General features: G+C 38.6%; 1 protein-coding gene across 8 annotated transcripts in view; it reads right to left on the bottom strand.

Annotated features, from left to right (window-relative positions):
* Positions 1–101: 101 nt before the first annotated feature.
* The window catches only part of ctnnd1 (catenin (cadherin-associated protein), delta 1), a 29,189-nt gene continuing 6,094 nt past the window's right edge, over positions 102–23,196 (bottom strand). For 3 of the 8 annotated variants that reach the window (XM_088419185.1, XM_088419186.1, XM_088419187.1), the window contains exons 2-23: positions 17,128–17,275; positions 13,791–13,865; positions 13,556–13,681; positions 12,725–13,017; positions 12,556–12,646; positions 11,544–11,734; positions 10,507–10,762; positions 10,141–10,212; positions 9,449–9,599; positions 9,144–9,342; positions 8,187–8,304; positions 7,916–8,072; positions 6,516–6,533; positions 6,237–6,302; positions 5,970–6,097; positions 4,740–4,890; positions 4,425–4,620; positions 4,142–4,335; positions 3,870–3,917; positions 3,692–3,774; positions 2,503–2,557; positions 102–2,239 (exon numbers count right to left, since the gene is read on the bottom strand). In XM_088419185.1, the coding sequence (XP_088275311.1) occupies positions 2,184–2,239; positions 2,503–2,557; positions 3,692–3,774; positions 3,870–3,917; positions 4,142–4,335; positions 4,425–4,620; positions 4,740–4,890; positions 5,970–6,097; positions 6,237–6,302; positions 6,516–6,533; positions 7,916–8,072; positions 8,187–8,304; positions 9,144–9,342; positions 9,449–9,599; positions 10,141–10,212; positions 10,507–10,762; positions 11,544–11,734; positions 12,556–12,646; positions 12,725–13,017; positions 13,556–13,681; positions 13,791–13,865; positions 17,128–17,268 (2,865 nt within the window). In that variant the 5' untranslated portion in view covers positions 17,269–17,275 and the 3' untranslated portion in view covers positions 102–2,183. Of the gene's footprint in view, positions 2,240–2,465; positions 2,558–3,691; positions 3,775–3,869; positions 3,918–4,141; positions 4,336–4,424; positions 4,621–4,739; positions 4,891–5,969; positions 6,098–6,236; positions 6,303–6,515; positions 6,534–7,915; positions 8,073–8,186; positions 8,305–9,143; positions 9,343–9,448; positions 9,600–10,140; positions 10,213–10,506; positions 10,763–11,543; positions 11,735–12,555; positions 12,647–12,724; positions 13,018–13,555; positions 13,682–13,790; positions 13,866–17,127; positions 17,276–23,196 lie in introns of all 8 variants that reach the window. The other 5 variants (XM_088419191.1, XM_088419192.1, XM_088419189.1 and 2 more) reach the window with 4 other exon arrangements.

The raw sequence follows: 23,196 nt of genomic DNA, 5'->3' as shown, positions 1-23,196 counted from the left end.
AAGTAGCGATGACGTCACAGCGGAAGACTAAAAAACAGTGGGTTAGAGACTATTTCAAGATTGCAAAGATGTTTCATTAATCACTGTAAAGCAACTCAGGCTGATTTTTTCTTATTTTATTAAAAACAATATTGCTAGTTACATGAGTCATTCATAAATGAGAATGTGCAACTTTTAAGAGCCAAGGCAGAAATGCTGAAGTGTAAGTTAGTAATCAGTTTTCAACCAATAGCAGATGTAGAAGTTGGATCTTTTTGAAGTTTTTTTTCATTAAGACAAGTGTTTTCAATCTAACAAAAACTGATTGCATATGTATTCACCCAGAGCACCCAAAACAATTAAACCCAAATCAACATTTAAAATACATAGCCATAAAATTAACAAATATTCTCTTGTATATATATATTTATATATAGTATAAATGTGCTTTTATTTTTTTTTCTCTTCTACCTTACAGAAAATGTCTTGTCTATGCCTTCTTAAACAACCCAACACAATTCAATGCAATTTGCTATTCTTTGATGTGACATTCAAGGAAGGTGGGAAGTAGTATTTTCAGGTCCTATCATTACCCCCCCCCAAAAAAAATAATTTACAAGATTAGAAACCTTTATCGATCTACATTTATTATCAAATCAATTTCTTTATTCCAAATATTCACATTTCACAATGGGATTTGTAGTGACCTCGTGAAGATGTGCTGCTATCGCCCTGCAAGAATGCTTTGAAGATCAAATGTTCATTTATATAAATAAAAGAAATTACGAAGATCACAAAGTGTTGTGATGAAGCACACACCAAACAAAAGTCCTCTTTCTCATTTACATTCGCCTGGGACTCAATTGTCAAAGGCGGGACAATTCGAGTGGGATACTTCTGACTTCCCACCTTCCTCGAAAGCAGCATTACTAAGTCCTCTAGTCAAGGCAACTTGAAAATTAGGCAGTTGGCATGAAAAATTAAAGCAAAGAGAAACAAAACATCACCTCGTGCTTTTTCTCTTTTTTTTTTTTTATATTATCTACATCTTACTTTGCACTCGTGTGTGTTGTCCTCAACAAAATAAGCACAGAACTTGAGAATGTGGGTAAAAAAGAACAACTTTCTTCTCCCATGTGCTGTTCTGTATACTTAAAGGCAGGTAGGCGATGTGTTTGTGGCACACACATACAGAACACAAGAGTTTTGTTTTCGAACCACATTTACAAAAATCAAGGCCTACTAGAAAAACAGATACATTCCATTAACTCGTAGAACACAAAACTCCAGCATTCCATATACTGAGATGATTGACAAGCCACATTATGGTTCGACACACCCATCATACCTGTCCTGAGTAATCAAGGCACTCCAGTTGGCCCACACAATCACTGTTAAAACAGTACTGTATTACACATTCAGAATATGGACTTGCAAAAAGGAAAATGCCTCCGTTGAATCACAAATGTAAGGAAGTTGTGGTAAATAGCGGTAGATAACGATATACTGTATATCAGATGTCCCGGGTGAAGACTGAACTCTTTCAGTAAATCTTAGGATACCCCAAATTCAAAACCTACACACCTTTATATTGATATCAAATACAGAAAATGCAGCATGCCCATGCATCTTAGTGATGGACTTTTTACAAAGAACGACTGTACATACAAAAAGCTTCTTTTAAGTTCTTAATGGGGGAATTCAGTTATGGCAGTTGTAGCGGTGGCTTTGCCAATTGGCACATGTACGTGTCATAAAGAACAGATCCAAAACAGGAACAACCACTACCAAACAAAAATCCATGTGTCGGGATTAATCCAGAGTTTTTCTACGGGAACCGATATTTCTGTATCACATCACCAATTAAAGAAGGAAGGGAATTTTTTTTTAAAAATACTAATTTTACAATTTCCCCAAAACGGCATGTTCTTTCCCAAACAGTCAGACCTGAAACAGAGCATTAGTGTTTTCCAGGCCAAGTCGTAGTGTCGTGAAGCAGAGACGAAGGACAGGAGAACAATCTTGTTGTCATTGAGCCACATTACTTTTCCAGTTTTTATGGAGTTTCATTGGTTTGTCAGCTGCAAAAGGAGGACTGTCATTAAGAGGGAAGAGGCGATGCAGAAGCATGAGGGCAGAGGAGCATAAGAAAACGGTGGTAGTGGTTTGTCCCATCGGTAGTGTTCTGGTCCCTCTTTGTCAGTTCAGCAAAGGCAGTGGGCGGGCGGATGTCGCTTTGTGATGCAGACTATCAGTTTTTCTGTAAGAAAGCAAAAAGGGAAGAAGAATTAAATTGCCAGAAGGAATTATTCAAATCACAGCCGATGTTTGACAAAACCCGATCATGCAGATGCTGACAACTATGTCACAAAATTAGCAATTTAGAGATCACTGTTACTACAGTACACTGGAAGCTCACTGGTGACGCTACGAGAAAAACAAGGCCGTGCAGGTGAATCGAACGCGACTACGTGAGACAAACATACCATGCGCTGACATGCAGTTTAGTGGGTGTGGCCTAACCATCATAAGAATCCATTAGAGGCAAAGAGGCTTGCCTTTCCCCAAACCTCATTCCCTGGGAGATAGAAAGAAAGGAGAGAAAGAATGTGGGATTGAGGAAAAAGCCATGAAGAAAATTAGTGGCAGAAAGGGACAGACAGAATGTAAGAAAGGGGCAAAAACATTCACAATGTTAGTAAGTGTTAAAAGGTCAAAGGTGGATAAAGAAGGTCACAAAACGTTAGTTCATTTTGAATTCATGAAGCAGGTGAAGCAACAGCCGTGAGATATGTGCCAGACAAATATAAACCAAGCGCTCCATGAAGACGTGACGAGACATGCTTTCTGTGGGCGTGTGGTAGCGCGTCCCTTCTCACAGTAACGTTCGCCGCTGTTAATATGGGAACGAATGCAAGAATCACATGTAAAAACGCAACTTCCAAAGAAAGATTGCAAAAATACTGTAATTTGTGGCTGCAAATATCTACAGGGTTGATACGACTCTATAGAAATATGACCAAAAGTTTACGCGAAGGCCGAAGTTGTGATATTCAAAGGTTTATTGTTTTGTTTAGCTGACAAAACCTGAAATTTTGTCTGTGCCCTCTTCTTTCACCTTATGCAGGGGTCAGCAAGCTTTAACACTCTAAGAGCACCTTTTGATATCCGAAATGAAGATATATATATATATATATATATATATATATATATATATATATATATATATATATATATCATATCTTGTTTTGAAATGTGCACTTTTGATCTGTTTCCTGTTTAGCTTCCAAACCTGATTGGGTAATCAGGCGACACGAGACAGCCAATCGCGCAATTCACTGTAATTCAAATGCATCGATTGTTACACCATACACGAAATGTATTTTTCACCTGCAAAAACCTCTGTGCCTTCTGATTAGATAGGATTTCCCAATGTCACCACATTATATTCCGATTTAAATTTAGCAAAACCAGTGGCTGAAACAAAGTCATTTGTGAAATCTTGTGTCACAACTTTGAATTTTGTGCAAGTATTTAGTGTTCTGCCGCATTGTGTGCAGCAACCTCACTTACTCCTGAAGTTTCTTTGTTAGCACAGCAAAGGCGAAAACATCCATCGAATCACTGAAACTGCTGATTTTGACTAATACTTTATTTTAACTAGAAAAAAATTCTGACAAGAAAAACTCCATAAAAATGTAGGGTCCAATACCTGTCCTGCATCTTTATCATCAGGCTCGATAGTGTTCTCCAGAGAGTTTCTTCTCGCTCGTTGGTCCATTGTGGAGTAAGCATCTAAGGGGACGAACATATTCAAAACAGCAGTATTAGTGTGTTTGTAGTTTGTAATCAACATCAGTAATACAAATGAGTTATAAGTAAATACTCGCCTGGTCCCATATCATTCATTGGAATCATTTCCCGTTCACTTTTGCCACCTGAAGACAGATACAAAAGGAATGAGCAACCTAGCCTAAGAAAAAACAAAATGATTCACGTATTCACAGGGCAGAATTCATACAAATAAGGGCAAAGACATTAGCATGTTTGTGTTTGCGTGGGGGGTAAAATTGGTTAAATTTTCTTTTAAGTAACAACACAAAAGAAGACTGACAGCCAATAAAAGAAATGTATTTGAAATGTCCACTTTGTCCAGTCTTACCTTTGTCTATGAGCGGCAGAGTGCTGTCCTCATATCCTCCGTTAGTCCTGGTGTTGTTGCTGGGAGGGTTTAAGTTGACCATGAAGTCTGTTTTTTTCCATCCATCTTTCTCCAATGTGCGCCGCAGCTCTTTGTAGGCCCATACAGTCTGCAGTACCAGCCCAGCACCACGAACTTCCTTCTCTGAACGATTTCTGGTGATACCAAAATGAGACAGAAAAGGGATAATTAAAACCTACAAACAAACCTGAGATGAAGTTTAATGCCCGATAGACCACCCTACCCATCCTTGTTGATGAGGACCAGCCTCTCAATTCCTTGTGAGGCCCTGAGAGTCTTTGCAGCTTCCAAGCTTGAGCCCAGAACCTCATGGAGCGTGCTCAACACCGACACCACTGTTGCTTCTGACAGTGCTCGCACGGGCTGACTCTGACCGCCACCAGGAAGATTAGCCACAAGGTGAGGCACTGCATGCTTGCCTGCCGACATACAAGTAATAAAGAGCATAAACTAAATGTTAACGATGTCAATAATGCGTCTTTTTTTTCCAGGTCTATTGGAAAACATATCTTCTTCTTTAAGAAGCTGCGAGCCTCACCCAGTAGGTCTCTGTTACGGGCATCAATCGCCAGGTTACGAAGGGCTCCTGACATGGCTCGAACCACCCTGTCGTTGCCGTGGGCCAGTAGTTCAGTCATCATGGGCAGACCTTTCTCCTGGCGTAGCAGGGCACGGATATAACGGCCATACTGCAAAAATATACATATATTTTCAGCTGCCAGTCAGGTTGGAAGAGGTTACAACAGAAGCATTTTCCTTTGCACAAGCCATGCTGTAAGGGTGAGTGGTGTAGGATGCACATTAAAGTTGCTTAGTTGTTAAGTTTGTTTGTTTGTTAAAGTTTATCTCCGTTCCTCAACAAGGCTATGAATGGATTGGTGCTTGGAAAAACAACATGTTCACTCTTCAATGAAGTCAGAGAAGATGTCACCTCATTGACATGTAGCACAAATCAATCACCTCCGCATATGAATCACAACTATTCACAATTTGAACATGTCCACCCAATCTTAAAACAATTAAAAGCAGCCATGATTTGGTGGTATCTTCATAAGATGAAGCCATTTTAACAAGTGTTTCTCGCCATCGGTTGTGTAACAGTATCTCCAAAGCGACATGGAGCAAACTAAGCTGTCCAAAGTATGATTTCAAAAACAGGGGCAAAAATTCTGTTAAATTATTTGAACAAGTAGCACCCTAGTGACGATATAGAGTTTGCACAAACTGGCCAATACAAACGAGCCATACATCCACCCGCTCAAAACAGTGGTTTTAGCTTTAGATCATGCATGTTTACAAGTAGCAATGATGTTCATGTTATGGAGGATCATAATTTCAAAATTATGTTTACATTTTCAGATGTAGTCATTATTTATGGAGGGTACGTTCTTAATAGTTTACTGTTTTATTTCATATTGTTCTATGTTTGCGTTCCTGTTGAAGGAAACACAATCATTTTTTTCTTGAAGACTTTCCACGCATTATCAAAATATGCTAGCCATTTAAATGAAATGCTGACATAGTCGTATCTTCGTTTTCAGTATAGACACTTTAAAACTGTCAATTTACAGACCATATCACCCAACTCCACAGTGTATTTATAGTAACCACACAAGTTGTAAAGTAACCTAAGGTTCCACTGTATTTGACAAGGTCAACACTTGACACGAAAGAAAGCATGTATCCTTGCATTCATAGTTGTACAACTGGAGAACCGCTCCATTTTTAAACATCCAAATGAAACTCAGCACTCAAAGAAAGAAGTTACCGTCCATCGTCCAGCACACAAATTCTGAACAGCTCCTGCCGAGGCCTCCAGCACGGTTGGGTTCTTTGACTCCTTCAGCAGAGAGGTATAGATGCGAACCACCTCTGGTTGGAACAAGAGCTCATAGCCTGTAGAGCGGAGGGCAGAAACAGGCTAGTGCAGCAGGTATAGAAATCGGAAACCTATCTACTCAAATCTGGGAGAGGAGTATGAGACAAAACCTGAGAGCGTAACAACAATCAACGGTGTTGATTGAACGGGACTTACCTTTAGCAGGTGTCGTTCTCTTTGGAATGTCGATTGTGTCTGCAGCTGCATCTTCGTCTTTCTTTCCTGGAGTAGACATTAAAGTGAGAAAATTAAGAACATTACTTGGGACTATTCCACATGTATTGTTAGTGAATTGGTTAAGTTCTTTCAGAGAGACGATTTGCATGTTAGTACAAGGAGAGCTCTATTATCTGTTAACTACTACAACTACTACTAACTACAGTGACTACTATCTCTGGCAGCGGACGCAAAGGCACACCATGGCAAGGAACTTACCTTTGGAAAACCACTCATCTGAAGCCCAGCGCCGAAAGGGGGAGAAAAAGTGCAGAGGGTCAGAGGAAGTAGAGCAGAGAAAGCATTAAAGCAAAAAGGAAATCCACAACTTCAGATACTGAGTCAACACCTGCCCCGATTCCATGCACGAGAATAAGCAGCATGACATTCCATTCATGAAGACTTAATGAAAACAATAGAAGGACACTACAATGTTGGGGTTTTTTTTGTTCTTGTTTGTTTTTTTAAACATGAAGATGCTTATCAGCACGTAAACATTCGTCATGTATCAGTCTTGACTGTGCATCCCCAATAATAAGAAAAATGCATGTTGCACCTCCTGGAGAGGACACCCATCTTACTGTAGTTAATACTGTATTTGTCTCAAATTAGTTTAAAAAAAATCCCTTTCAGTAACATGAGATGGAGAAACTACATACATGGAAGCTTATTATCTGAATGAAAGATCATATGTGTTAACAACGAAGCACAAGGTTTAGCAGTGTACCTTACTGGGTAAAAAGCCATTTGTCAACTATAACTACTAAAGGCATCCCAACTGTTAATTTACATATGAAATTCTTTTGATACTTTAATAATACTTATTATATATTAGGACATTTGAAAATCATATCTGGAAACACTCTTAAAACAATTGCTTGATCAGATATGACCTTTTGACTTATTTTTGAATCTTGCAGAAATGTAGAGAATTAGCATGCGCGGAATGTGTCAACCACGTAGTTGCACTTAATTTTTAACTTAAGAAGGGTTCACATATGAAACTGCTGGGGTTAAATACCTACAACAAGGTTAAGAACCACTGATGTAAATTTTAAAATGAAACATGGTGACTTGGTTGCAGCAGAATGAATTATGATCTCTACAAAAAACATTTTGCCCCCCCCAAAAAAAAAACTTTGGAGAGACATTATGAACACCACAAAGGACTTCCACGGCGTAAAAAGGGGAAGGTCTTAGACTGGCCAAGTAGTTCAAAAAACCTTGAATCAATGGAGCATGAATTTTACCACCTCAAGAAGGAAAACATGCCCAGAAACAAGCAAGATCTGAAAGAGCCTGCAGAGAGGGCATGGAAAAGCATTATAAATGAGATATGCAGCAGTTCAGTGAACTAAATGGGTCGCACCATTGATGAAATTATTGCAAGTAAGGGTTATACCAAATATGAACTAACTTTAAACTAACACTTTAAACTAATTTAATAATATCCAATTCGATACACAGCAGCTGGAAGATTCTCTCTGTCTCTTTCACTTAACATTCCTGTGCAAACTTGAACATCTTTTTGGGTGAGTATGTCCCTGAAGGCCGAGAGTGGCAACTTTAAAGTTAGATTCAACCTGACTAAATAGATGACATTTTTCTGTTAAATATACCTTTACTCTTGCGTGAGCTGAAACAACCACCCTTCTGGCTGGATGGGGCCGGGCCCTGGTTAATCGGCGCAGCTTCTTGGTACCGCTCACATCCAGGGATTTCACGATGCACGTGATAGGATAGGTTTCTCAGCAGACACACGCTGTTCTCTATAAGCTGCAGAGAAATAACAGGACGACGAACAACAAAATAGTAGGTGCGTCAAAAACCTAGACTTTCCTATGTGAATGTTAACGGAGCCCCAGTGGAGAAAGCCTGCATAGACTGTACCTTATTGTCGACATCTTTACAGTCGATCTGGGACTGGACGATGTACATGAGAGAATCCACCAGCCCCGTACACTCCCTCAGCTTTCGTCTTGCTTCACTTCGCTCAGAACTCACATTTCTGTCGGGCAGAATTTTGACAACGGCACATATAAATGTAGATAAAGTAAGGAAAGGAGACAAACCAAAATAATTACCGTATGAAATGCAGTTCAAATTTCAACCTAGGTTAAATTCTTTAAGAGTTTTAAGAAAAGAAACAAAAGGAGGAGAAAAATGTGCTTATCAAGCGGACAGGTATGTATGTCCTCCCAAGGTTACATCCTCACGTGCAGGGAGCACAGATATTTAATTGGCTAAACCTTATGCTTGTGCTGCAGTAAATGTGCAACGTTTTCAAAAATGTATTCAAACTTCAATGAATAACAAAACAAATGTCTAAAAGATGTTACCTGTCTCATATGTGCTAAAATCATTCAATCACAGGCCAAGCGAAAATGTCTTCTTTTCATGGGTTATTTTTTCATAATTTTAATGTTATCTGTGTTTGAAGCTATTTCTTTGACCATTGTGGGTTGTTCTTTTACTAATATCATTACTTAACATTTAAGGCTTTTCTATGAGGGGAAAAAAAATTATTCATCTGCATAACCTTTAAGTACAGATGAAGAGCAAACCATACATACTGTATCATGTACCAGAGAATTAATAGACATTGTAGCAATGTTGGGGAAAAACCCCAGTGTTCACACTGTATTCAAAGCTTTTTGAAATTCCCCATGCCTAATTTCTTCAATCATGACAACATTGTGGTTTGTTTGTATTCAATTATGAACAATTTGTATTTGAGTAAGCAACTTATCAAATTAACCCATTCCACCTTCCATCTGCTCTAAGTTACACAAAAACAGCTCATCTACTTTGCAATGCCACATTGTTTGGTATTACTTGTCCTCATACCTCAGGCAACCGGCTGTGTTGGTGAGAGCTGTTTCCCATTCCAGGTGTCTGGGCTTACAGTTTTCCTCCCCACCACCACCATTGCTCCCCCGCTCCCAGCCTGAACGAGGTACCATCACTTCATCTGAGAGGGCGTGTAATGCATGGTCCACAATCTCCATTTTGACAGAGTCGTGGGATGACAGGTTCCAAAGTGTCCCTGAGACATTTTTTATTTCAATTATAGATTTTTAATGAACAAGCCTCAGAAATGTAGGAAAAGTCAATGATGACGTATTTGCAGGTGTTGACCATGTGAGGCTAACCTGTAATTAAATCTGTAAGGTCCTGGTCATGAGTCTTTCTCAGAAGCCTAATGAGGGCAGGCACTCCATCACAATTCTTGATGGCAATTTTGTTATCTGGATCTTTACCATACGAAATATTCTTTAATGCTCCACAGGCTGCATAGTGCACCTATAACACACAAAATTTATATTAGGCTGAGATGATTACATTCCATAATTGGAAAAAATGTCACATCCGTGTTTCGGCACCCAGCTTCTTAAAAGTCTTTTCACACACACAATAGACACATAACATCAACTCAGCTTAGTATGCAGAGTATATTCCAATTAGGACACTTCGTTGCTCCAATACAGCATAGTTTAATTCAAGCAGTGTTGTGATTGCTGTTCTTCGAACTTACATCAGCCAATAGCTTACATCTGCTCATTCTAAAATTACATTCGAAGGACCAAAGAATGTTTAGACAAACTATGTTTAGAGTAAATGCTGACCTACGAGAATTTACAAAGAACAGTGAAGCCCTGTACGGAAATGCTGAAGCAAACATCTATTCCTGCCCCACTTCACTCCATAATCATGAGAACTTAGGAGAATAATACATACTAATAAACAGTTTCAGTGTTACTTAGTAACTAAAACAAACTTGACTGGAAAAAAAAATAGAAATAATCGTTCCCAAAACATAAGACCATGGGGAAACTTAACCTACCTCTTTGTTAGGGTTGTCAAGCATTGATACCAACGCTGGGATGCCTTTGAGACGTCGAACCTCTGACTTCACCTAAAAGTAAAAGGCTTTAGCTAAGTACTTGATGCACATGGATCTCGTACATCTCGTGTGAATAAGCACACAATGAGAGCACCCTCACAATTTAAATAACCACTGTAAATGTGACAAAAGAAGCTTATTGACAAGAAACATAACGCAATCCCAGCAAGCAGGAATGTGCTGTGGAGATGGCATTTTCCCTTGCAAAAAAGACTTAACTTACTTAAATTAGTCTGTTCTACCCAAACTACACAGTATAGAGAGGCCTTATACAACTACATGTAATACATAGCATGTATGTCTTACTTTATCATTTTTATAAGTGAGATGCTGTAGGTATGCAGCAGCATTGCTCCTGACTGGATCCAGCCTGTAGTTGAGCATGGCAACAACTTCTGGCAGCTCTGGTTGACGCCAGCCACCTGGCCCTGGACCTTTTCTCAGAGTGCTGTCCAACGACGCCATGCTTCCTCTTTCCCCCTGTGCCATCGGAACACCTCCTCCCCAATAGTACATGTCCCCTGGACCGCTCATATCACCATCCAGTGTGCCCTCATAGCTCCTGAGATGAAAGAACCAGAGCAGAGAGATGAACATATACATAGAAACACAGATTTTTTTATTTTTTTTTTATACCAGACAAAATAAACCAAATCAAAATTACTATTAATTCGATTTAAATAGAAGGAGTAAATAACACAAAATTTCTTGGAGTAATAATTGAAAAAAAATATGCTGGAAATCTCATATAATATAAAAAAATATATATAAAACTACTGTAGTCGTATCTCGTAAAAAGCAAAGTATCTTCTAAATGACCAATTAACACAAACATTATACTATTCATTATTACTGCTATATCTGGCATTTTGTTTGGAGTTATGGGGTAATACCTATAAAAGAAACATTCAGCTGATTTTTAAACTACAAATATACAAATTGATTATTAACCGTTCCAAATATGTAGCGCCAACAAACCAATTGTTTATCAAACTAAACACTCTTGAACTTCATGCTCTAGTTGAATTTAAAACGGCTCAATTAATATACAGAGTATACAACAATCAAACTTGCAAACGCGATTTTTTTTTTATCTCTTATTTATAAAGAACAAGGGGGTAGGATGAGATAAGTCGTGAACTTCTTTTATTGATCCTTTCTTTTGCTTTTGTTTATTTGTTCAATGCATTAAACCAATCATCAATCAATCAATCCACACACACACACACGCAAAAAGGATCCCAATGTTGCTCACTCATGAGCATGAACATACAGTAGAAAGACATCACATCAACATTGAATTATTCAGAAAAGTAAAAATCAACATAACATGTACAACTCACCCAGTCCGACGTGGTGGTCCCTGGGGAAATCCATGGTGGTTACGGGGCACCGTGCTGTAGTGGACAGGATGTCCCATGCCATAGTCAAGGTCATCGTATCCCATACTTCGGCGATCATCTTCCATTCCATATGGCTCTGGAGCGAACCTTGGCACTGATGAAAGCTCCATTGCACTTCCCATTCGTCCAACCTAGGAAGAAGAAAAACATAAAAAAATGACACTTAGATAGCTAAATTTGACTTTTAACCTTGGCTAACTGTCATTTACAAACGAGAACGTATTGCACTTTGTTATTTCCAGTAACTGTTGAAGTTTTAAAAAGGCATTGTTGGATATTTTAATCTGAAATATCATCATTTAAACCTACCGGTACATTATACATCAATCCCAAATATTAAATTTATGTTCAATAAAAAAAATATATATTTTTGCCAACAAGTCATAACTGCTTGTACAAATATGATTACCAGTACTTAAACATTTAAGGAAGAAACAAAAGGCCTTAAGGGGAAATTGCAATTAAAAAACAAACAACTAATATATAAACAAAGCACTGTCATATCGGGACCCAGTATTTGTGGGAAATTGGGAATAAGGTGGTTTCCTGAAATAAATTGCGCACACAACAATCTTACATACATACACACACATAATAGAAGTATGAACAAACCAAAACGAGAAGCAACTTTTAGAACACTGACTTGAGAAATGCTTGCATCATTGTGCTTTTTAGATATTGTCTGAATGAATGAGCCATTTATTACAGATTGAAAATTAGTTAGCCTGTTAGCTAGCATATCGGGTGTATGAAGTAGAAGTAGACTGAGATAGTAAAAGTATATGGTACAAAAGCAAAGAATTGGCAAAGAAAATGGCATTATCAAGTAAACTGAGCTAGGAAAAACTTTGCTTTTGACTTCGACTTGTTCCAGTTTGATCTTTTGAGTGTTGGCCATTGTTCTGGATATGGGTGAGTAATAATTTCACGAAATCCTGACTGTTAATCCTACTTGTGGTTGAGCAGCATATGGATCTATCTGGTTCCTGCTGGGTGCTCTGTAGCTTGGATCCAGAGTTCGATACCCATCTGGGTGGACTGGTCTAGAAAAACGGAAATGAAAATTTTACAGAATTAATATTAAAAAAGAAAAAAAATGTTGCCAAAAGTTGGTGTGCTACCTATAGCGATCATCCATTCGAGCACCCCTGTTAAGGCTTGCGTATGTTTCAGACGGGGGTCCAGCACGGTAGTCCTCATAGCCACCTGGAGGTCCATATTGGTAGTTGCGGGGCACAGTTTGGGTGGGGTATTCCATGGGTACACCAACTGCAGGTTGCTGCCTGTATCCCCGGTCCATGGGTGGGACATACGCTCCCATACCAGTCACCGAACCCCCACCATCCAAGGAAAGTGTGTCGGATACTGATGGGATGACTGTGCGAGTGGTAGTGGGTTTTCCTACTTTGTTTACCTAGAGTATAAGAGGCAAGGTGGGATAGAAGACAGTGATGTTTGTCTACTCACGAAAAGTTGCAGAACACAGTACAGTCTTCAACAGTTTGGTTGCATTCGGCAACGCCGCTATGCGTGAGGTAGACATATAGGACACATTTTGGTTAAACATACTGTATTTTCAAATTTTAATTGGCTTAAGTCACATTTTTTTACATGCACTTGACTACTCTTTGATTTGTTGTAGCCTGCTATAACGTCCAGATAATTATGGGTTAACAACATAGATTTTTATCCATTTTGTATTTAAACTGTATTGTAGCTCTGCTTTTTAATCACTTGCTCCATCCATGAAAAGCTTTATCTTATGTATATACTAGTGACCAATGCCAGAAAGGAATGACGTTTGTTGATACATTATGAATCACTTTGAAATGGACATGGAATGAACAAATCCATGTATTCATTTAAATTAAAGGGTGAATTACCGGTGTGAAAGAGCCCTAACCAATCAATACTGCACTAGTGAAGAGCACAAATATCAATCTACATTATACCGTGGTTTCTGTGCGTCTTGGGGTGCCATCATCATTGGTCTCCACAGATACCACACGGTTGGACTCATGGGGCTCTTGCACGGCTGCGTACGTCTCCTGCACCATCTGACCAGGCTCCATCCTGAACTGCGCAAATACATTCCAGGGTTTTTTCTTGTTTTTTTTTACCCTTCACAAGGGCACCATCTATATTTGATTATCATTAAATAGTTGTATTTGATCATGATTTTCTTACGTGATGTGTCCCGTTGACGTAACCCTCGTTAAGTGTTAGCCTCTCTACGTCTGCATCACAAGGAAGGCGGCCGTTCTATGAAAAAAATGAATTATGAATTATGAATAATTTTTAAAAAATGAATTACAACTATTTATAAGCAATGGTATTGCTCTATGAATGCTTGTCATCTTTAGCAATACGGTTCATTAATGATTCTATTGACAATTCAATGTGTCAATAAATATCAGGTTAGTGTCAACAGACTAATAATGATACGCTAACAAGTGCAGTATGTAGTTATTAGCTATTGACCACACCTTTAAAATCCTATTTCTTAAATGCCTGAAATCATAGCCATGCATAAAAGAAAAAAAAAACAAACCTTAAACAAGCAAGACATAACATCAGTAAATGAGTCTTAACTGTGTCATAGAAACTGACAGACAGAATGCAATAAATGAAAAAAAATACTCCAAAAAGGAAGATGAAATGTTGTGTTGAAACCAATAGCCTCGGCTGACAATTTTGGTTGATCAGCGATACACAATCAATTCTAACCCACAACGGTGCTCCAGGGTTATAACGTTAAATTCCTTAACTATGAGCGTAAGAAAGGTCACAGACAGGGCCAGACTTGTTTAACAATGACTGAGAGATGAGACATTGCTGTCAAAAAAAAGTAACATAAAAATAGCCACAGAAAGTTAAAAATCTGAAAAAAAGCACTAATTTAAAGTGACAGAAAACAGATGACAGACCTTTTCATTGTTTGTACATCAGTAGAAAGTGTTGGACGAATGAGGATGTGAGAACTGTCAGTAATGAGGATGGATAGAGAAATTCCAAAGTCGTTTGAGTATGTAAACTAACAGACAAGAATCAGCGACAGGTTTCTCTACGTATATCTTGCCCTCATACACCAATTGCACTTCTAATCTAACTCATACAAAAAAATAATTTAAACCGAACATGAGAGCCCTTCTTATACACAGATTCAACTTAACAAATATCTTTGTTACTTTTTAGCCATCCTGAAGTTTGCCCTCATACACCAATTGCACTTCTAATCCAACTCATACAAAAAAAATAATTTAAACCGAACATGAGAGCCCTTCTTATACACAAACAGATTCAACTTAACAAATATCTTTGTAACTTTTCAGCAATCCTGAAGTTTACAAAATAAAAACCCCACAGACCCCACTTTGAGAACCACTGAGTTATCCAACGAAAGCATAAATTCATGACTACGTGCCCTGTTTGCTCGCTCAGGTAGTCATCCGTTTTCATAGCAGCATCTGTCAGTAAGGAAACAGACGAATGAAGACATGCATGTGGAAGTAATGTTAAGCTCAGGTGAAATGCAAAATATCCTGTCTCGCATGCTTGTGTTCAAGAGAGAACTTCACAGGGGTTACTTTGCAGATGGTGCTTCAAGTGGAAAAGAGGAAGAAGAGCAAAAAAAAATAGATAAATATGTCTGAACGTCACTTGTTTGGTTGTATTATCACTGCAAAATGCTAGGTCAGTACACAAAGCAGATATATGCCAACTTCCTTGAGCCCCATTCTCCATGCTTGCTCGTTTATGGCTTGGCCCCGACTCATACTGGACACTATGTGTCCGTGCTTATGTTGCTGCTGCATGTGACGCAATAAGTACATTCTCCATCTCCATTAGGTGATGCCAAGAGAAGTTATCAATTGCAAGCCCCATTTAAATGGAGGGAGCAAAATATTTGCTTCAAAGGCTTTGGCCACAACACCTGGTTTGCAAAAGTGCATAAAACAAATCTGAAAAACATGGCCAATAATGCTCAGCGTGCACTTACTCCGTCTGACTGCAACAAAAAAAGTCACTTTAATTCTTATCTTCATCATGTAAAACTGTCAAATTGATCTGAGTGTATGCAAATATGAGCCAAGCTGTAAAAGATTAACACTGAAGTAGGTTCAGCCATTATTGCCACATTGTTTTTTAGACCTTAATCAAATGTTGAAGTCACTGGAAGTTGTCTTCCTAATCCCAAAAACCTCAATCAACTAAATACAGCTAAATACATACATTTCTTCTCTGGTACCTTTGGAAAAAACAAAGAATAGGAATCCTATAACAACAAAAATTCTCAAATGATTAGTTTCATTCATCTGTTGGGATGATTTTCTTTGAAATGTATGAAAAAGACAAGAAGCGTGGCTTGTTACTGGGGAATGAACTGGGGATGGAAAGGATATGTGACCAAAAGCTGTAGACTGCAAGATATGAATTTAAATTCAATGTTTCTAATCCTGACTTACTCCCATTTCATTTTATTGACCGTCACTTATTCCAATGTTAGACAATAAACAAATTGTTATTGTTTTATGTTAAATTTCAAGAGTGATTATAGCACCCCTCTAAGGTTCACAAAATATCAAAATCCAATTGGTTGACAATCAGGAAACCCAATCCAAAACAGAACAATATTCTTCTTCTTCAAAAAAAAAAATCCTTCATTTTATTACTGTTCAGCATTAGTCCAATTGTCCATCTGTTAGGTGTGAGGGGTTACACAAAGTGCACCCTTACAGTTCCAACTGTGACCGTGATGTAGCACTACAGGAGTCAACGGCAAGGAATGAAATCACGCGCTCTCTGGTAGATGTTTGAAGTTGAGGTTTGTGGGTAGCTTGCTACACAGTTGCACTGAAGCTCGTGTTTCAACCCAAGAGTTCTTATCAGGGCCAAAACTCATCTGATTAAAATTAAGCATTTTCTGAAGTCACATCCTTCTTAGGGGGAGATTTTAATTGGAGTGATTGAAAATTTTTGATGTAAAATTAGAGTTGTTAGTGGTCCAATGATGTCGCACTAAAACCAATCAGTGGACACACGCTCACTGATTGCATCGTTCAATCAGTTCGGGTATGTAGCCAGCTCTTCCATGGGGGAGTGGTACTAGAAAACTTTATTGGTATGACAAGAAATGTGATAATGCTTTTAAAGTAAAGTTGTTCACCTACGAAATGTTCATAATATATTCATATTAAGTATGCATTTATACCTATACAGTATTTGAATATATTGACAATATTTTCCACAATGGCACTTTTTGTTGTAGTTGCGGGATTTACTTAGTTTTAAATTTTCATTGACCTATTTTGAATAATACTTAGTTTTAAATTTTCATTGACCTATTTTGAATAATCTGTTTTACCCTCTCTAGTTTGTATGATATTTTACTGGGGTTACACCATTCTGTCCACACCTACTGCCTGATTGAAGCTGACCTTGAGCATGACAATGCTCATTTCAAGGGTGATGGCACAGGGCTTGAGGGTGAATGGGAAGCAAGCGAGGAATATACAATGTTTACCTGCATGTTGGGGAGGGGGCGGGGCAAAGTGCCGGCGCACGACCTCCGCTCCTCCTCCAGAGCTCGGCTCAGCATCTCAAACTGCCTCTCCTGCTCCCGCACGGAGGCCAACAGGGAGGCCGTACTTGCACACTGCTCCATTCACACACTAAGAGCAAGGAAGAGGAAAGGGAAGGACAGGGTAAACACCAAAGAGAGAAAAGGATTTTACCAACACCACCAAAGAACCAACAGAGCAGACCCGAATCACCCAGGTGTACAGGTTATATGAGGGCAGGTGGCCAGAGGTACTATGCACAAATCAAAGAGCAGCGACAGGAATGCTGGTAAAATACATTTTAGAGGCACTAAGATAATATTGCCAATAAAGGCAGTAACGCAATGTGAGTTAACAATGATGAAAACATAATGGAGCAATTAAAGCAGTTAAAAGGCATGAAAAATAAAAGCATTAAAAAAGGAACGAGCAACCAGAGCTTCAATCAATCCAAATGATTACGACCAAGTTGGGGACCTATCATCAACCAGGACAACTGGAGGAATGTTTGCCACCATGCTCTTCCGCTCGGCAGGTTAAAAATAGATAGAAATGAGTGTTGTGTGAAAGGAGATATCACAGAATGTTTTAAGCTGCAGCATGTGCAACTGGTTAGCACTTCTTGATTCCAAGGATGCAGTAAAAGTGTGAAAGACAAATGTGCGAGCAACACATTCGTAGTTAATAAGGAGACTGTCACACAACCATAAAATAAAATTTAAAAATGCAGAGAATCATTCATAGTGAATTAAAGCGAAAGTGAATTTAAGCACACGATACAGGACACTTGTGCCAGATACAGTATGTTTGATATTTAATAAACAGATATACAGTGCTGGACATGTGTGAAAATGAGTGTTCTAAGCAGAGATTGCATTTGAAAATTAAGAATATGCCCAGCAACATTGTGCATCATCAACCAGTGGTCATTTAATGATTCATTTGCTACTGGTGTATTACTTAAAACGCATTTTGTTCAATTGTTCATGTTTTATTTGCCAAATTGGCAGCATGTATGGATGTGTGTAGCTAATCTGTGTGCCTTTCAAATCCTGCTGACTCATAAAAAAATTATGATGAATAAATAGTGCAGACGTGTGAATATGTATAGCAATATTTCATTGTATTTAAATAATAAAACATATAAAAATAACACCTGACACCACATTTGACACAAAGCTTAGTTGTCTCAAAACAAACATAAAGACAAAAAAATAATAATAATAATGATAACAATAACAATAATGTGTTTTACAATGGGCCCATTTAATTACTGGTTCAACCTACTAGAGTTGTTATGGTGGAGGTATCCAAACAGTATTGTGTTCATTGACATTCTGCCAGTTTATTAGAAGTAAAGGGTTCAATTAAATGTCTGAGTTGGCACGTCGTAGACAAGACCACACTGACCATAACAAAAACCTGATGGGGACCAGAAAGTATTGAGAAAGAAGACAAAACCAAAACTTGGGAGTTTGAGACAAGACAAAGACCATATACAGTACATCAAAGAAAAATCACTCCTCAAAAAAAGTGCAGGTTCCAGTTGGGGACATGAGGCACACCGCAGGGCAAGAGGCGCCAGGCCCCATTAAGAAAAGATGAAACAAGCAGGTGGCTCCCCAACAAGCCGCAGTCAACCAGTATGTCGGGCAGCAATGGCAGCAACATAAACCTTCAATGTAGAAGAAGAGTGCCCTTTATCCAAGAGAGACTGCAGGAAATCCAAACGGCAAAAACAGGACAAGCCACAGGTTCCACGTTGTGGGTGTTGATGTCATTAGAAATACTTTTGGTCCTTCTGACAGCCCCTTGCCTTCAGGAGTTTGCTGCCACTCTACACGGAGCGGTGTGACGTCTTGGGCAGTGCCGAAAGAGGATATTTGTGCCGCTGCTTCCTGTGTGTTGCCTGGTACTTTAGTCACAATTTATTGTGTGGATGTTGCTATGCCCAATGACTGAAGGTGGTTCTTGGCTCATCGGGGACTACTCTACTGAGGTTTGTGTCATTGATTCCTGATGAACTGGCTGATATTCATCATTCTATGCTTTATGCACCGCCTCTGGCGGTCTGGAGAGGTAAAATAGACAATGGTTACATATGCCAGTGTCTTGTACTCGCAATCTTGTTCACACAAGTAGGTTATGAGTGTGGGACAGCCTTATATGAGACACAGCCTTTTTATGTGGTCACCTGGGGGTCACTATTGCTATTTGTTGGTATGCTTTCCCGTCTTCTGCTTGCATGATGGCTTATTCTGTGCTTTAAGCAATGCCTCTGGCGGGCTGAGTCTCCAGTCGTTTTCGTCCACATCCCATGGGCAGAGGTGGTGGAACTTCAAAATACAAATGCATTCTGCTCTTCTCAATCACAGGCATACTGGTCTTGACCCCCCCCCCAAACAAATTTGCCCTGTCCAACACAAGATTGAATAAAAATGTCTATGATTCCAGGACAAGAACAAGACCCTTTGATAATGGTCTTGATGCCAAGACCAATCTTGAGAACTACAACACCAATGTCATTTAGAGGAAGTAGTCACGACAATAGTGATGGTCGGGCTGGGCAATAATGTCTATATATTGTAATACAAAGTTACACAATATGCATATTGAAATACGACATTCAGCTTCAATTATATTGCGTATGAATTTTGAGATGGCTTATTCGCATAATATTTCGTTATTACAACGTACAGAAGACCCCTGGGTTACGGCATCCCTGGCTTACGATTTTTTTCACGTTACGAGTTAAGTTTTTTCGTCCCCTCTTTACGATATTTAAGGTAAATAGAATTTAAGGTAAATATTATTTTTCTTTTATATTTTATTTAATGTACAATATTATTTAATTATTTACATGTATATTATATATAAATAGCACTTACTGTGCCATTTTGTTACTAATTTTTAATATGTGCATACAATTTGGATGTTTTTAACCAGGGGTTTTATACCCATTAGCTAATTATCATAGCTTTCAATTGTCCACCATACGACGATTTTGCCTAAGTATCCCAACTTCGGAACAGATTAATTTTTTTATGGCGGGGGTCCACCATATTTCATAAATAAATTATATCTACTTCTTCTTTGTTTAAGTCATCTTTTTTTCCCTCAACATCACAAATAACATCCCAGGTCTGGCGTGTTCCACTTATGGGTTAAGCAGCAAAATGGCTGAACAAGACGAAGTTGGGTACAATCGTGTTCGTATTAAGAGGGCAAACTTGTCTATTTGGAAAGATTTTGGCCTTGAAAAAGACTGACAGCAGCATCGTGGATAAAGTTGCTGTGTGTTTTCATCGCATACTATGTTCAAGCTGTGGAAAAAGAATGTCAACGATGTGCCACTTCTAAAAAATAATTTAATAAATACAATTCCTCTATTCTATTTTTTCCCTACAAACATCGCTCAATATATCACAATATGTATTGCAATACACTTTCAACCCACAATACCCAGCACGAAATGATGGGTTCTGTGCATCAACACATCAGCAGATGCCTCAAGTTAATTGGTTGATTTCAATCCAATAATGTAAAATCCATAAGGTGTCTCACTGAGCAAGTAGGACACAGTCCCTGCATAGTGTCGTCTCATCCTGTGCTTGCATGAAGCAGTTAGTCCAATGTGTACCCTCATCAGGAGGCCTTATTAACCGATAGGAGCTATTTTTCACTGACCCAAGCATTGTCACACTTAAACAACAGTGTAAATCTCTGTAAGGATGTTAGCTCTGAAGTGCGGTTGCAATACTGTAAGCAGTGAAATCTGGTGCCTAAATGCAAAGGCAAAAAATAATGGTTTGTGAAGTGAGTAAAAAAAATTAAACATTGGTGCTGTGATTTATTCTAAATCCAAACTGACTTCTATCCAACAAAAATATTTTGATGTCACAAGAGAACCATTATCTACTTATTTACAAATACACTTAGAAAACCAACCATCTATTGACATTTAGATTTAGATGAAGTACTCATTAGTTTCCAAAGTCCCTGAGAGCCACAGCACAAGGATGAAAAAGCCACATGTGTCTCTGCAGCCGTGGGTTGTACACCCTTGCTCTTAACAAAACAACCATTCATTCAGGGACTATTTAGAGTCCTCTAACCTAACGTGTTATGTGTTTGGAATGAAAATGACCCCCCCCCCCCGCAAAATAAAAATAAAAAAAAAATCAAGCAAGCACAGTAAGAACACAGAACGGTAATAGCCAAGATCTGCAATTTGGACTTCCTACATGATATATATTGGGAAAACCTTAATTCTACTGGGCGCATTTTTATTTTGCCCCCACATTACATTTGAGAAAACTGTGGACTGACAGGAAAAGCTTTCTTGGTCATGAACGATGACATCACTGTGTTAAATCACCATATTAAAACACTCAGAATAACTGTGTAGGTACCTTGAGAATTTGTATTTTTATGTATGGCAGATATTTGGAATGGAATGTGTTTTCCCCTGATAAATGTGTTTTTTTTTGTTTGTTTTTTTTATTGTAGATGAATTTAAACCCATGTAATACATTTTCCAATTACTCAATATTGAATCAACTGATATGAAGTACTGCACTCATATCGTGGTATATTTTCCTAGTTTCCCTGTTGTGCCGAGGGCTAACAGAAGCTTGTTTAATGGGCCAGTTTCTAATAGAGTGGGTCAACCCATGTTTTGGTTCAAACGTCAAGAAATATTATTTATTAGAGGACCGATTCCCTCTGAATTGTCTGCTGCTGAAATGTCTTGTGCTGGATAATGTCTCCTGGCATATCCTCAAAGAACTTTCAATCACCAAGGTTCTCTACTTTCCACCAAACGCCACCCCTCCGCCTCCGTCCCATACTTTAAAAAGCTGTATACCGTTTTCTGCCATTTACTTTTTGTTTTCTGCCATTCAGTTCCTACATATTGTGTTCTGCCATTTGCTCTCCTCCTCCTCCACAAATGGATGCCATCTCAACTCAAAAGGTAAAGTTCCACATTTTTGTACGTTATGTTGTTGTTGCTTGGCACTAATTAGATACTTTACATAGGAAACTGGAACAAATTAATTTTGTATTTCGAGCAACCACAGTAGTTTAAAAAAAGTTTCCAAAAGGTAACATAGCAAGAAGTAAGGTGAAAAAAAACACAGAAAATAGAATTAATCCATCAATTGAATTGCGAGCTACATGTTGAAATATGAGGAAGTGTGACACACAATGCACTTAAGTCCTCTTCCACAGCATACATTTGAGGGATAAGCATCAAACCACACAAACACACACACACACACACACACACACACACACACACACACACACACACACACACACACAACTATTGTCATACATTCCAAAGTAAGATTAAGCATGTCATATCCTGTCTCAGCTGCTGGAATATGACCTAATGTGTTCTTCCCTTTTTCGACCTATGACCACCCAAACACCCATTTTATATTTGTTAAGAGCCGTCACTTTCTTTGATCCAAGAAAAACGACTGTTGGGTGGACAAGGCGAACAAAAAGGAATGTGAGGGGATGTGTCAGTGCAATTTTATGACAAAGCAACAAAGAAATGATTATGAAACTTGACTGCAACTTGCAAAACCATTCAAGTCCTAGCATGACATATCAGATACGTCCTCATACTATTCTGACCTATTGTTTGTCACACTGTTAAAAAAAAAAAAAGAAACTCAAGCAGAAAAAAGTAATATAAGAGCAGAGAACAGCCTCTTCTGCTTGACTGCCACAAACATGCACATCTTATGCACATCCCACCACTAACATTCTTGTGGTGGGGAGTTTCTTGGGGGAGTTTTAAATGGCTTTAGCTACTTAAAGAAGCAGTGTCGGATATTTTTTATTTTGCCATTAGCAGCAAGGCTAATGGCTTTGGTTGGTGGGCACACCGCCACTCACCTGCTGTACAACTTATACACAATGATGGAAGCACTGCTGATGCCCACGACATACTGACCCTTAGCAGTGAAAAGAGTTTCAATGTCCAACTGATCATTAAGGACTCGTGATCTTTATATACC

This window comes from Hippichthys cyanospilos, chromosome 7, assembly GCF_059441005.1.
Source record: "Hippichthys cyanospilos isolate Australia breed blue-spotted pipefish chromosome 7, RoL_Hcya_1.0, whole genome shotgun sequence".
NCBI lineage: Eukaryota > Metazoa > Chordata > Actinopteri > Syngnathiformes > Syngnathidae > Hippichthys > Hippichthys cyanospilos.
The sequence above is the reverse complement of the archived record's forward strand: the minus strand, read 5'-3'. Positions and strand labels throughout refer to the sequence as shown.